This window comes from Colias croceus, chromosome 30 (assembly GCF_905220415.1).
Source record: "Colias croceus chromosome 30, ilColCroc2.1".
In the NCBI taxonomy this organism is placed as follows: Eukaryota; Metazoa; Arthropoda; class Insecta; order Lepidoptera; family Pieridae; genus Colias; species Colias croceus.
Genome location: NC_059566.1, coordinates 4,795,835 through 4,809,940, shown reverse-complemented (window position 1 = coordinate 4,809,940; position 14,106 = coordinate 4,795,835). Strand labels below are relative to the sequence as shown.

At 34.5% G+C, this 14,106-nt stretch overlaps 2 protein-coding genes across 2 annotated transcripts; both read left to right on the top strand.

Annotated features, from left to right (window-relative positions):
• Positions 1–2,658: 2,658 nt before the first annotated feature.
• Positions 2,659–4,816, top strand: LOC123704627 (zinc finger protein 888-like). Its single transcript, XM_045653023.1, has one exon. The coding sequence runs from the start codon at positions 2,916–2,918 to the stop codon at positions 4,125–4,127; it is 1,212 nt and encodes a 403-aa protein (XP_045508979.1). The 5' UTR covers positions 2,659–2,915; the 3' UTR covers positions 4,128–4,816.
• Positions 4,817–10,043: 5,227 nt separating this feature from the next.
• LOC123704561 (zinc finger protein 888-like) lies at positions 10,044–11,255 on the top strand. Its single transcript, XM_045652940.1, has one exon. The coding sequence runs from the start codon at positions 10,044–10,046 to the stop codon at positions 11,253–11,255; it is 1,212 nt and encodes a 403-aa protein (XP_045508896.1).
• The last annotated feature ends 2,851 nt before the right edge of the window (positions 11,256–14,106 follow it).

The window sequence follows — 14,106 nt, the reverse complement described above, 5'->3', positions numbered from 1 at the left end:
CTGTAAAGTCGGTTAACTGACGATAGTTGAACCTGACAACGTCTGATGTGGTCTTATGCTTCTTTGTCGCTCGTTCCGCGCTCTCGCTTGCACTTCAAGCCTTACATGGAACGCCTCAGAGCGAGGTAAGAGCTAGCGCGCAAGAGCAACTTTTGTCTCCGCAACTATTTTGTCTCACCCATCATCTATGGGGAGTTCTATCTCTATCGATCTATTCTATGGGGAGTTGCGGCGCTACGTGCGCGCACTTTCTTACTAGCCCATAGAGTTGATGGGAGAGACAAAATAGAGAGAGACAAAAGTTGCTCTTGCGCGCTAGCTCTAACGCCGCATGAGTCATGTTTTTTCGTGCGTGCAGCCGGCTCTATCGAATTATAAGACGTTGTCACGTCAAACAGTCTTTAGTTTTAAATGTATAATATTGAATTCGCCTTATGTTAGCTACATATATATAATTTCTTGTTAATAGATTAACTATTTAGCAATATGTGACACAGTAATTATGAAAAATAGCCCTATTTATTAATTCATCCATTACATACCTAATTTATGATTTCTTTCATTCTATCAGTGTTTAGAATGTACAAATTATTCTGAATTTCTCAAGGCAATTACGTTTTCCAATATTTTTTATTTAAAGTTAACACACTGTCGGTGTTTCGGTCATTTTTTAAGGGTTGATTTTTCAATCCTTGTTGATTTATTCATCGAATAACGTATTAAACTACCATTTCAAAATTGTATTCTAATTGTCCGTATATGACAGCTTACAGGTGACATCTTAAAATGTTCGTGTCATACTTTATTGGACGGATAAATTTTAACCAAGGATTGAAAAATCAGCCCTTATACAAGTAAGAGCTAGCGCGCACGAGCAACTTTGTTTCCGCAACTATTTTGTCTCTCACCCATGGGCTAGTATGAAAGTGCGCGCACGTAGCGACGCAACTCCCCATACAAATTGATGGGAGAGACAAAATAGTTGCGGAGACAAAGTTGCTCGTGCGCGCTAGCTCTAAAATGAGCACAGGATGAAGTTTATAATAATTTTTTATCTGTGGCTTATGTCAAAATATTGTTTAAATATTAATGTAGCATTATTATTTTTTGGCGGGAACACAATGACTCCAACACCATTATAGTGTTTTTATTATTTTATATTTGAAATTACGAATAGTTGTAAGGTTTTAAATTTTGTAAATAAAGAGTTTTATTATTGTGCAAATAAATGGTTATTTGAAGCAATTATTTGTTTTTTTTACTAACGAAGTATATTTTATAAATGTCTATGCTGGCATTGCATGGCTATTACCACAGACTAATAACACAAGTATAATATACTACGTATGCTTTACGTATGCAACTATTACTATTAGTTCAGTTTTAATATGAATTTTTGCTATGTACATCATAAATGTAACAGCCAGGGTAGGTATACTAATGCAAAAAAAATCTCAATACAGGTTACATAAACTATTGAAGGATTTAAAATCTGATTTCTGTAATTACCAGAGTTAATAAAATTAAACTGTTTAGACCAATGACCTATTATACTAGTAGACGCGGCATACGCCAACATCATTGCACTAAAAAACAGCGTAATTAATACATACCTACTTACTAACGCATTATCACCAATACAGTTGTTCTCTCTTTCACTCTCACGCACGAGACATAATACATGTCTCACTCATGTACTTCGTAATAACAACTGCCGATTAAAATACAAAAAGAACGTCCAGCCACGACGCTGAATGGTGCGTGACTAAGTGAAACTCGGGCACTTACCTGAGTTTTTTCTTGCCAAAATAGAGAGCGGGTAACGTATCTAGCTCTTTTATATATCATAGGTTTAGACTTTAGACACTCGAAAATAAATAATTATTATTTCATGTACTTAGCCGATAGAAATTATTAAAAGGGTTGGCCGAAGTTACTAGACAACGCGAAGTCATGGCCTTTAATGTTCTTAAGAGAAACATAATCACTAGGCATTCGTAACAATATATCATAATTATAATATCTAAAATCCTCCGTCAAATATGTCTGTCCGTTGAAACTAAAAAAAGGATTGCACGCTATTGGTGCAAAAAAATCTGAAATCGCAATTTTATTTTCATCAAAACAAGGGAATAGCGTGGTTCTCGGCGATGGTAAGATATAATTTGTTAAGTTTTCGACTGGCGGGAGAAAAATTACATGATAAGAAATTTCAATGCTTAGCATTTCTATGCCGCTCTTCTTGATTTCATCTGTGTTTAGGCGGGAACTCGTTCAAATTTTTTGTGTAGAATCATTAGAATGCATTTTTGGAACATTTCATATGGTCTATTATTATAATTAAATTTTTTATGAACTCAATAACAATAGGTACAGTTTATTAACTCAGTTTAGTCTCAGTAGTATCAAAATATTTACGTTTTATTTTAATTTGCAATACGTCTTTGATATTCATAATGTGCATTTGTTGAACATTGAACCAAAATTAAGTAAACTTAAGTAAATCAAGTAAATAATGTAGACTTCAGAATAGAAAAGTTAACTTTGTAGGTATTCGCTATGTAAATTTTTAACTAGAAACAATGAAAAAAAGTTAAAATGTCAAAGTTTATTAATTGACAGATCTGGTCCTGTCGCTGTCTTAGCTGTCATATTGACTTTATCACAATTCACGTGTTTTTGGAATTTGGATTGTTTTTATCGAATTTTTGAAGAAATCGAGTATTTAACAATATTTTCAATTATGTGTGAGTTATTCAAAATATAGATTCCGTAATATTTAATCGTCATTTGACTTTAAACCTACAGATCGTAAGACGTAAAGGCTATGTTATATTAAAAACATTCGAAACCTTATCAAGATCTTATCAACAAAGAAAACGCTTACAACTAAAGGGATTGCGGAATCGCGTAAAATGGAGAATGAAACAGAGGAAATAACAGTGAAACCTGAATTTGTGCAAATAGAGGTAAAAGTAGAACCGTTTATCGTAGAATCGAATACAGACACGCAAAACATAAAAGACGCAGACGAAAGTGATTCCGACGAGCCAGAAGATGATTCTGCTGTTAAAGTGAACTCAAAGGGTAAGAGAAATAGAGTGCCATGTCCAAAATGCGATCGGACGTTAAAAAACCAAGCGAACTTGAAGCAACATCTACGAACTGTACACTTGGAAGGAGCTGAGACTGCCGAGTGTTCGCAATGCTTTCGTGTGTTCAAATCAAAAGGGTACCTCTGGAAACACATTCACGTAGTGCACAGGAACGATAAGGAAGTGAATTGCAAGGATTGTGGTAAGGTATTTCGAAACAAAGGTCGGCTAGACAACCATGTATATTACACGCATCGCGACGTCACTCCAATACCTTGTCCACATTGTGATAAAGTATGTAACGGACAGCGGAAACTCAAATTACACATACGTAACATGCATACAATACAGGACAACATTCAATGCCCGCACTGTGACAAAATATTTAGAAGCGAGTTGCTTCTGAAGAAACATATCATCTATACGCACGCGACAGACGATATAGAGTACAAATGCCCTTGCGATTTGATATTTATGTCATACAAACAATACAAGAATCACATGAACAACGTGCACCCAGTCAGACAACCGCGTTGCCTCATCTGCCATAAGTCATACAAAACTCCGGCTATCGCGAAAAAACACCTACTCGTGTGCCACAACATACCTGAAGACGATTTGAACAACCACATAACCTACAACGATTTACCCGAACTGATAAACAATCTTGAATGTAGTACATGCGCAATTTGCTTCAAAACATTCTCCAATAAAGTCTTGTTTCTACGTCACATGCGAACGACGCATCCTCCAAAGGAAGCGGAGCAAGCTTGCGATGTCTGTCAAAAGACATTCAAATCGGCGTTCCATGTAGGGGTACATAAGTATGCAGTACATTATACTAAGGGGAAACAGACATGTGATATCTGTGGTCGAGAGTTCGCGTCCAAACGGTATTTATCACGACACAAATTGACGCACGTTGTACATAACTCTGCGCTATGTAATATTTGTGAGGGGATTTATCAATCTGAAGCACATTTGAGGATACATATTAGACGAATACATGGAAAGACTATTATTGGTATTTGAATTTTGGAATAATTCAGTATGAACAAGAAAAAAAAAATAAAAAAACAATTATGTATGTTATCCGATGAGTACAATTTGGAGGTCTTCAAGACGAGAGTGAACAGGTACATTCTAGGGAAGCGCGCTCAAATTATTCTGAATTTCTCAAGGCAATTACGTTTTCCAATATTTTGTATTTAAAGTTTTTCAATCCTTGGTGACTTATTCATCGAATAACGTATTAAACTACCATTTCAAAGTTGTATTCTAATATTGTCCGTATATGACAGTTTACAGGTGACATTTTTAAATGTTTGTGTAATACTTTATTGGATGGATAAATTTTAACCAAGGATTGAAAAATCGGCCCTTATACATTAGTAAGAGCTAGCATGAAAGTGCGCGCACGTAGCGACGCAACTCCCCATACAATTGATGAGAGACAAAATAGTTGCGGAGACAAAGTTGCTCGTGCGCGCTAGCTCAAAATGAGCACAGGATGAAATTTATAATAATTTTTTATCTGTGGCTTATGTCAAAATATTGTTTAAATATTAATGTAGCATTATTAATTTTTGGCGGGAACACAATGACTCCAACACCATAGTGTTTTTATTATTTTATATTTGAAATTACGAATAGTTGTAAGGTTTTAAATTTTGTAAATAAAGAGTTTTATTATTGTGCAAATAAATGGTTATTTGAAGCAATTATTTGTTTTGTTTTCCAACGAAGTATATTTTTTTAAATGTCTATGCTGGCATTGCATGGCTATTACCACAGACTAATAACACAAGTATAATATACTTACTACGTATGCTTTACGTATGCAACTATTACTATTAGTTCAGTTTTAATATGAATTTTTGCTATGTACATAATAAATGTAACAGCCAGGGTAGGTATACTAATGCAAAAAAAATCTCAATACAGGTTACATTTAAAACTATTGAAGGATTTAAAATGGGAACTATATTTTCTATCACCAAAATTTATATTTGTCATCAAGTTGTATCACCTAATAAATAGATCTATCACCACGAAATATTTTCGTTCTCAGATAAAAAAAAATTGTTCCCAGGTATGAATTATCAAATTAATGTTAATATATTATGTGTAAAATAAGAGATCGATAACCAATAAAATTATATTGCATTACATGAATATAAACTTCGTTCTTATAATAACAGTTTTGTTACTTAAATAATATGGTCTAAGATCCGAATATAAGTCGAAATGCAACGGCGTGATAATAGAATGAGACCAATTTTATAATAATAAATAATAATAAAATCGTCTTTATTTGGTTCTCACAACATTAAAAGGTTACAAAAACTTAGTAATACTACACAATGTATAGTAGAAGATAACGTTGTGAGAAACTGGTGCCTGAAATAGACTACATAGAAGTCTGAGGTACAGGTCACCAGCCCCCCTCGCGGATATCATACGAGAATACACAAGTGTACGTACCTAAATAATGCATAAAGTTATACAAATCTTATCAGAAGACAATTTTACTTAAAAAACACTAATACAAAAAAATAAAGAGAAAAGAAAAATATATTTTAATTTTAATTTAAATCTAAATCCTACCAAATCTTAAAGGTATGAATGTGAGTATGCTAGTGTGTGTGCGCGCATGAGTGGGTGTGTATGTGAGTGTGTGTGAGTGAGTGTGTGCGCAAGTGTATATGTTTGTGTGATTATAATTATAATAAATTTAGTGTATTAAAAAATGTATTAAAAATGGGTTGACTGGGAAAATCCTGGACAGGATATTTTTTATTAATTATTAAAAATCTTTTATTTTCATTTTTTATTAATTGCAGTTTCGAGATAATAAAACAAGCTTAGATTAAGGATTGGTCTCCGCGCGCGCGCTACGACGCGACCAATCCATAATCTAAGCAAAAAATTGGTTGTCTGTAAAGTCGGTTTACTGAAGATAGTTGAACGTGACAACGTCCGATTGTGCTTCTTTGTCGCTCGTTCCGCGCTCTCGCTCGCACTTCAAGCCTTACATGGAACGCCTCAGATGAGTCAGAGCGAGGTAACGCCGCATGAGTCATGTTTTTTCGTGCGTGCAGCCGGCTTTATCGAATTATAAGACGTTGTCACGTCAAAACATTTATAGACCTTATATCTCAGGATTTTAGGTGATTTATTGTGGAACTGATTTTGCTTTGTTTGGTGACTACTATTTAAAATCTGATTTCTGTACTTAATTACCAGAGTTAATAAAATTAAACTGTTTATACTTTAGACACTCGAAAATAAATAATTAATATTTCTTGTACTTAGCCGATAGAAATTATTAAAAGGGTTGGCCGAAGTTACTAGACAACGCGAAGTCATGGCCTTTAATGTTCTTAAAAGAAACATAATCACTAGGCATTCGTAACAATATATCATATAAAAGTCTGTGTATAAAAGTCATATTATATCTAAAATCCTCCGTCAAATATGTCTGTCCGTTGAAACTAAAAAAGGATTGCACGCTATTGGTGCATGATTGGTGCAAAAAAATTCTGAAATCGCAATTTTATTGTACGCCTCATAAGCGAAGCGTTGAGGTGGGTACTACTGTCACTTCGCGCAAAACATCTGATTTTTCAAACTTAAAATGTCTTTATGTATCATACATTGCACTTATAAGATAATACATACACACACATATTAAGAAAAAACACCATTTTTAACATTCATGATATTTTTGATGTCATTTTTGTTATTTAAACTAGTTAAAAAACAGTTTAAAAAAGTTCTGTCTTGGACGTCCGTATGTCTGTATGTGCGGAGGATTTTCTTGTTAACACGATAGCGACCGAAATACTTTACTAATCGAGTCTTTTTTTTTCTCTTACGCTTGAGTATGCTCAGGAATAGAACCCTTTCATTTTTCAGGGTCTGATTCGATGTGGTTTAATTGTTATTAAATAAACAAAAAAAAATATCGACTGTTCTCCATAATTTTAGTATATCTATATATATTCTTTATTTTATTTTATTTTTTTTATATTTATAGTGTACTCAAAATTCACCATTATAAACTCGATTCTTTATACTATAAGCCAAGGTTTAAAAAAATAAGTTGGTAGTCAGTCCCTTAAACCTGCGCAGTTTCACATCTAGGTGGGGCCACAAGAAAAATAGCTCAATTATTACGGTACCGCTTTCTTTCTTTACAACTTCTTTATTTCTTTTTTATATTTATAGTGTACTCTTTATAAATAATCAATTTTATTGTAGAGGATGAGATTATGAGGCGTGCACTTTTGGATTTTCCAAACTATTTTCATCAAAACAAGGGAATAGCGTGGTTCTCGGCGATGTTATAAGATATAATTTGTTAAGTTTTCGACTGGCGGGAGAAAAATTACAGTACGTAGTGAACGTCAGCTGGAGCTCGGTTGGGGGGAAGAGCGGTTGTAGCCTCCCACGTACGTAGGAAAAAAAAAATACATTCATTCATTTCCTCTCAGCTAAAAATTTGTCAAATTGTAGCTAACCCAATATCTCAACGAAAAATAATAATCAGCTGGTTACAGCATGGTGTATTATACGTCAGCTGGTGTCTCGAATATAATGAGACATTAACAAAATCATCGAGATACGTGGAATTCCATCAACATAAGTCCCCGTAAAAGATAAGTAATAACTTTATTAATTATATATTTTACTATTATTTTCTTAATAATTATAGTTAAATAATGTGTTTCGTGGGTTATTTCATATTTGTTACACTTTGGTAGTTATGTGAATTGGATGATATGATAGTTATTTTTAAATGCAGTTTATAATATTTGTAAAAACATGTTTACCGATGTGGCTGAATGCAAGCCACGCCTTTGCCTATAAAATAGTAAAGTATCGACACGACCCATCATACGAGCAATCACTAAGACGAACTAATAATGCTTCTTCAATAATGCTTCTTGAATATTCTTTTCGAATGATTACGTATGCTCGTCTATACTAAACGCACGTTAGTCCCCTTCTTTCTTACTTCTCCCAAAAATCTTTCACAATGCTTTACACAAAAGGGCCGTAGTACCCCGATCATGCGCACAACTAACCACCTCCAAGCGTAACTGTCTATATCATGCTAGCGTGTGTTGCTTGAATTTTTAAAATAACGATTACAATTAAAGATACGTCATTTCCTCCCAGATGAAAATTTGTGAGCTGATTGTTAATATATTGATGCGATAAATAAAAAAAAATCAGCTAGCAATACGTCGAGGAAAACCTAGTCAGTTGATGCATATAAATTGGCAATAGATGCTTCTGTCTAACTCCTATGTAATAACTTTCAAAGTATCAGCTGACGGTTTTTCCACCAAGCAGTGCCGTCTTTAAGGCAGGGCCCGCAGGGCCCTGGCCCGAGGCCCCGAGGTAGGCAGGGGCCCCACAATTCTGAAAATTTTTGATATACAACAACAAATTTTATAACATAATAAGAAAAATATCAAATCACACACTTGGTAAAATAGAAACAAGATTTAGAAAATTTGTTTAAAAAGAGAAGAAATAAGTTGAAATGCCAAGTGTTCGTTTGAGAAGCCATTGAGAACTGAGGTCGATCCGGAACGACGAAATATTGTAGTCCGATCTAATACAGCGGGGACAGTTTACGGCACTTCCTCGAAGAAAAACCGATAGCCCTTGTTTATTAAACAAGATTCGGCGCAGCATCGCGCTGTAGTTATAGACTTGGTATGCAGTGGCTCGCTAACCAATGCTGTTATAGGCTATGATGTCACGGATGACGTCACTTACTTCATATATTTGTATAATATGAATAAATAAATATAAGTATTGTTCTTTGTATAGATTATAATATATGGTTTTCATTCAATTTTATTTAAATTAGAATTGGTGGGGTATTAGTTTTTTAGATTCAAAAAATTTATTTATTGAACTCTCATATGTGGGGTGTTAAGAGACGGGGTTACGATTTAGCCTATTGCGTTATTGTAAACTGAAAAATGATAAAGTTAAAATTTAAGGATTTTCCATCCCTTACATAGGCCCCAGCCAGTACCTTGGCCCATAGCCTCGTTGATCCTAAAGACGGCACTGCCACCAAGATACAGCCAGCTGACCTATATATTTATCCATAGTTACATATTATAAGCTATCATCAGGTAAATTTTTGTTTGAGAGGAAATCACGGAAAATATTTTTTTTTTCATGTTAGAGTCACCAGCTGACTTTTAATACACCATGTTGTGACCAGCTGATTATTTTTTTTCGTTGGGATATTGGGTTAGCTACAATTTGACAAATTTTTAGCTGAGAGGATATGAATGAATGTATTTTTTTTTCCTACGTGCGTGGGAGGCTACAACCGCTCACCCCCCCAACCTTACCCCCAACCGAGCGCCAGCTGACGTTCACGAGGCTTTATAATACTATACTCTGATGCATCTGACGAATTATCTCTTGAGAGGAAATAATGAACCAAATTTGCACGTGGCTCCCGTACCATAAATTTTTATCTAGAAACAAGACTAGAAACACCAGACTAGAAACAATGAAAAAAAGTTAAAATGTCAAAGTTTATAAATTGACAGACTGGTCCTGTCGTTGCTGTCGCTGTATATTATATAGGTATTTACTCTGTGTATATTACTTGCTCTGTGGTCGCTGTCTTAGCTGTCATAGTGACTTTATCACAATTCACGTTTCCAAGTTTTTGGAATTCGGATTGTTTTGATCAAATTTTTGAAGAAATCGAGTATTTAACAATATTTTCAATTATGTGTGAACTATTCAAAATATAGATTCCGTAATATTTAATCGTAATTTGACTTTAAACCTACAGATCGTAAAGGCTATGTTAAATTAAAAACATTCGAAACCTTATCAAGATCTTATCAACAAAGAAAACGCTTACAACTAAAGGGATTGCGGATTGCGGAATCGCATAAAATGGAGAATGAAACAGAGGAAATAACAGTGAAACCTGAATTTGTGCAAATAGAGGTAAAAGTAGAACCGTTTATCGTAGAATCGAATACAGACACGCAAAACATAAAAGACGCAGACGAAAGTGATTCCGACGAGCCAGAAGATGATTCTGCTGTTAAAGTGAACTCAAAGGGTAAGAGAAACAGAGTGTCATGTCCAAAATGCGATCGGACGTTAAAAAACCAAGCGAACTTGAAGCAACATCTACGAACTGTACACTTGGAAGGAGCTGAGACTGTCGAGTGTTCTCAATGCTTTCGTGTGTTCAAATCAAGAGAGTACCTCTGGAATCACATTCATGCAGTGCACAGGAACGATAAGGAAGTGAATTGCAAGGAATGCGGTAAGGTATTTCTAAACAAACGTCGGCTAGACAACCATGTATATTACACGCATCGCGATGTAACTCCGATACCTTGTCCACATTGTGATAAAGTATGTAACGGACAGCGGAAACTCAAATTACATATACGTAACGTGCATACAATACAGGACAACATTCAATGCCCGCACTGTGACAAAATGTTTAGAATCGAGACGCTACTGAGGAAACATATCACCTACTCGCACGCGACAGACGATATAGAGTACAAATGCCCTTGCGATTTGATATTTACGTCATACATACGATACAAGAAACACATGAACAACGTGCACCCAGTCAGTCAACCGCGTTGCCTCATCTGCCATAAGTCATACAAAACTCCGGCTATCGCGAAGAAACATCTACGCGTGTGCCACAACATACCTAAAGACGATTTGAACAACCACATAACCTACAACGATTTACCCGAACTGATAAATGAGCCTGAATGTAGTACATGCGCAATTTGCTTCAAAACATTCTCCGATAAAGTCGTGTTTCTACGCCACATGCGAACGACGCATCCTCCAAAGGAAGCGGAGCAAGCTTGCGATGTCTGTCAGAAGACGTTCAAATCCGCGTTCCATGTAAGGGTACATAAGTCTACAGTACATTCTACTAAGGGGAAAGAGACATGTGATCTCTGCGGTCGAGAGTTCGCGTCCAAACGGTATTTATCACGACACAAATTGACGCACGTTGTACATAACTTGGCGCAATGTAATATTTGTGAACGGATATATCAATCTGAAGCACATTTGAGGATACATAATAGAAGAGTGCATGAAAAGACTATTATTGGTGTTTGAATTTTGGAATAATTCAGTATGAACAAGAAAACAAAAGAAAAAACAATTATGTATGTTATCCGATGAGTACAATTTGGAGGTCTTCAAGAGGAGAGTGAACAGGTCAGATCTTAGGTCGTGCTCCATCTTAGGCTTATGAACACTCGCATCACCTCCTTGGCAGTCTGGCAGGACACAGTAGGCTGATCACCTACAGAAAATTGATCAGTGAAACAGATCCAACTATGTAATATAATATGTAAATGCAAAATTTTGTGAGGGTGGATGGATGTTTTTTTATTCTTTTACGTAAAAACTACTAAACCGATAACAATGAAATTTGGTATGTAGATAGGTGAAGACCCAGAAAAAGTCATAGGCTTTTTATCACGGAAATCCCACAGGAACGGGAACTATGCGGGTTTTTCTTTGAAAACGCGGGCGAAGCCGCAGGCGGAAAGCTAGTACTTTATAATTAGATGTTAATAAATGTGCAGTTTGATTCAAATGATTCTTGACCATACTCAAAACCTCATTTATACTTGTCTAGATGCCAAGATTATATATATATATCTAGACTTTATATCTAGACTAGCTGCTCCGCGCGGTTTCACCGCCGTGCCTCCACTCCCGTTGGTCGTAGCGTGATGATATATTATACCCTATAGCCTTCCTCGATAAATGAGCTGTCTAACACCGAAAGAATTTTTCAAATCGGACCAGTAGTTCCAGAGATCAACAAACAAACAAACTCTTCAGCTTTATAATATTAGTATAGATAGGCCAGACCTTTGTGATTAAATGTTAGCATTATAATATTATTATGTATAAAATATAATATGTGTAATAAATAAAATTATGTTTCATGAAATAAAAATATTGTCATGTTTTTTTTTGTAGTTTTCCTTATTTTTAACTGACAATATCAAAAATTAGGACTTCAATTCGTATAAGTATGTTTTTTCTAAATTTTGTTTATTAGAGTAAACATAAGGTAACATAGGTTTATGTGATTAGTTAGCTTTGGTACCCTGCTAATAAAGATTCAATACCTATGTAAAAACTACAAATACACAATTAAAAATAAAATACATAGGTAGTGTTATTTAGTTTGAATTTTATGCCACAGTATATTTAAATTCGCGCCATCCGCGAATTTCCAAATGTTTATAATATATTATGAGAAAATAGCTAGAGTGATTTTATTTCGTGAACTGGGAATAGAATAGGAGTTATTGTTGTAGATTTTTTAACGTTTAATTTTATGAAGAAGCGCGGTATAGCTTTGCGATAGTTTTTCCCAAGGTTTTTCCTTTGCTTGTTTATGTCTTATGTCTAGTGTAATTATTTACCATGATACTAATGTGGCGCCAACCCTGAATTATTTTGTGAGAAATTTTTAAAGAATACAAGAAAATCGTTCACGTTCGTGTTTCCTATATTATATTATGCATAAATTATAGCCTTTATGCTTATGATAAACTTCGTTCAATATCGAGTTATTATGTAACTGTGTGTTCAAATTCATAAAAATTCAAATTTCATTTATTTACAAGAATGTAGTTACAAAAAAGGTGATAATACAATATACAAAGGCGCTGATACATTCTATCCACTATTTGGGTGTGCAAATATTTAAATGGAAATAAGTTAATTAAAGTGTTTAGGTTTAATTCAAACATTGTTTATTACTAGGTTTCCGCCCGCGGCTTCGCCCGCGCAGTCTAAGAAAAACCCGCATAGTTCCCGTTCCCGTGGGATTTCCGGGATTGAAAATTCTTTATATTTCTCTAATTTCTCTATATTTTCCCGGGATAAAAAGTAGCCTATGTCCTTTCGCGGGTATCAAAATATCTCCATACCAAATTTCATGAAAATTGGGTCAGTAGTTTAGGCGTGATTGAGTAACAGACAGACAGAGTTACTTTCGCATTTATAATATTAATATGGATTTATAAATAATGGATGACAATACAATAATTAATCTTTGTATTAATATTTACTTAAGCAGATAGAGCAAACTTTAAAATGGTAAAATTCATGAAAGAATTTTAGGTGATTGAATATAACAGTAGAGTGTAACGTAGTACCTAGTTCCCGTTCCTGTGAGATTTCATTGTATTCGGTTCAGTAGTATTTGCGTAAAAGAGTAACAAACATCAATCTAAGCAAACATCCTTCCATCTTCACAAACTTTCCCATTAATAATTATAATATTAATAGGATTTAGATTTAGTTTTATGCAATTATTGCAACAAGTTTGTAACATGTAATCGTTTTTAAAGTTTAAATAAATCTATGATTAAAATGTATTTAAGTTTAATTCTAATAAAATACTTCAACCCAGTTGTTTCATTTATGAGTTTCCAATCCAACATTGCATAGTAATTGTAAATCTTATTTCTTCCTATATTTTAAAGAACACTATTATAAGGCTACAGTCAATACAATTTAGGTTTAACAGAATTCGATGTTTGTACATTGTTTGTAGTCTATTTTTAAATTATAATTACACAGATGTCACACTAATTGTCAATAAAATAATAGCATTCCATGTTTTACGATGCCTACTAAAGAACTAGCGCGCAAGAGCAACTTTTGTCTCCGCAACTATTTTGTCTCTCCCAACAACTCTATGGGCTAGTAAGAAAGTGAGCAACTCCCCATAGAGTTGATGGGTGAGACAAAATAGTTGCGGAGACAAAAGTTGCTCTTGCGCGCTAGCTCTTACCATGTATACTAACCTAACCTCACCACCTATGTCAAATTGTTTTAGTGTAAACAGGCGTAGAGCATTCTTTCGTTGTTCTTAGTGCGTTCGAATAGATTATATTATTGTCTAATTTAGTTCTAATACTGAACAACACTGAAT

Bases quoted from the DNA above. Each gene is read 5' to 3' on its own strand.
- LOC123704627 (XM_045653023.1), top strand. From the start codon at position 2,916: ATGGAGAATGAAACAGAGGAAATAACAGTGAAACCTGAATTTGTGCAA.
- LOC123704561 (XM_045652940.1), top strand. From the start codon at position 10,044: ATGGAGAATGAAACAGAGGAAATAACAGTGAAACCTGAATTTGTGCAA.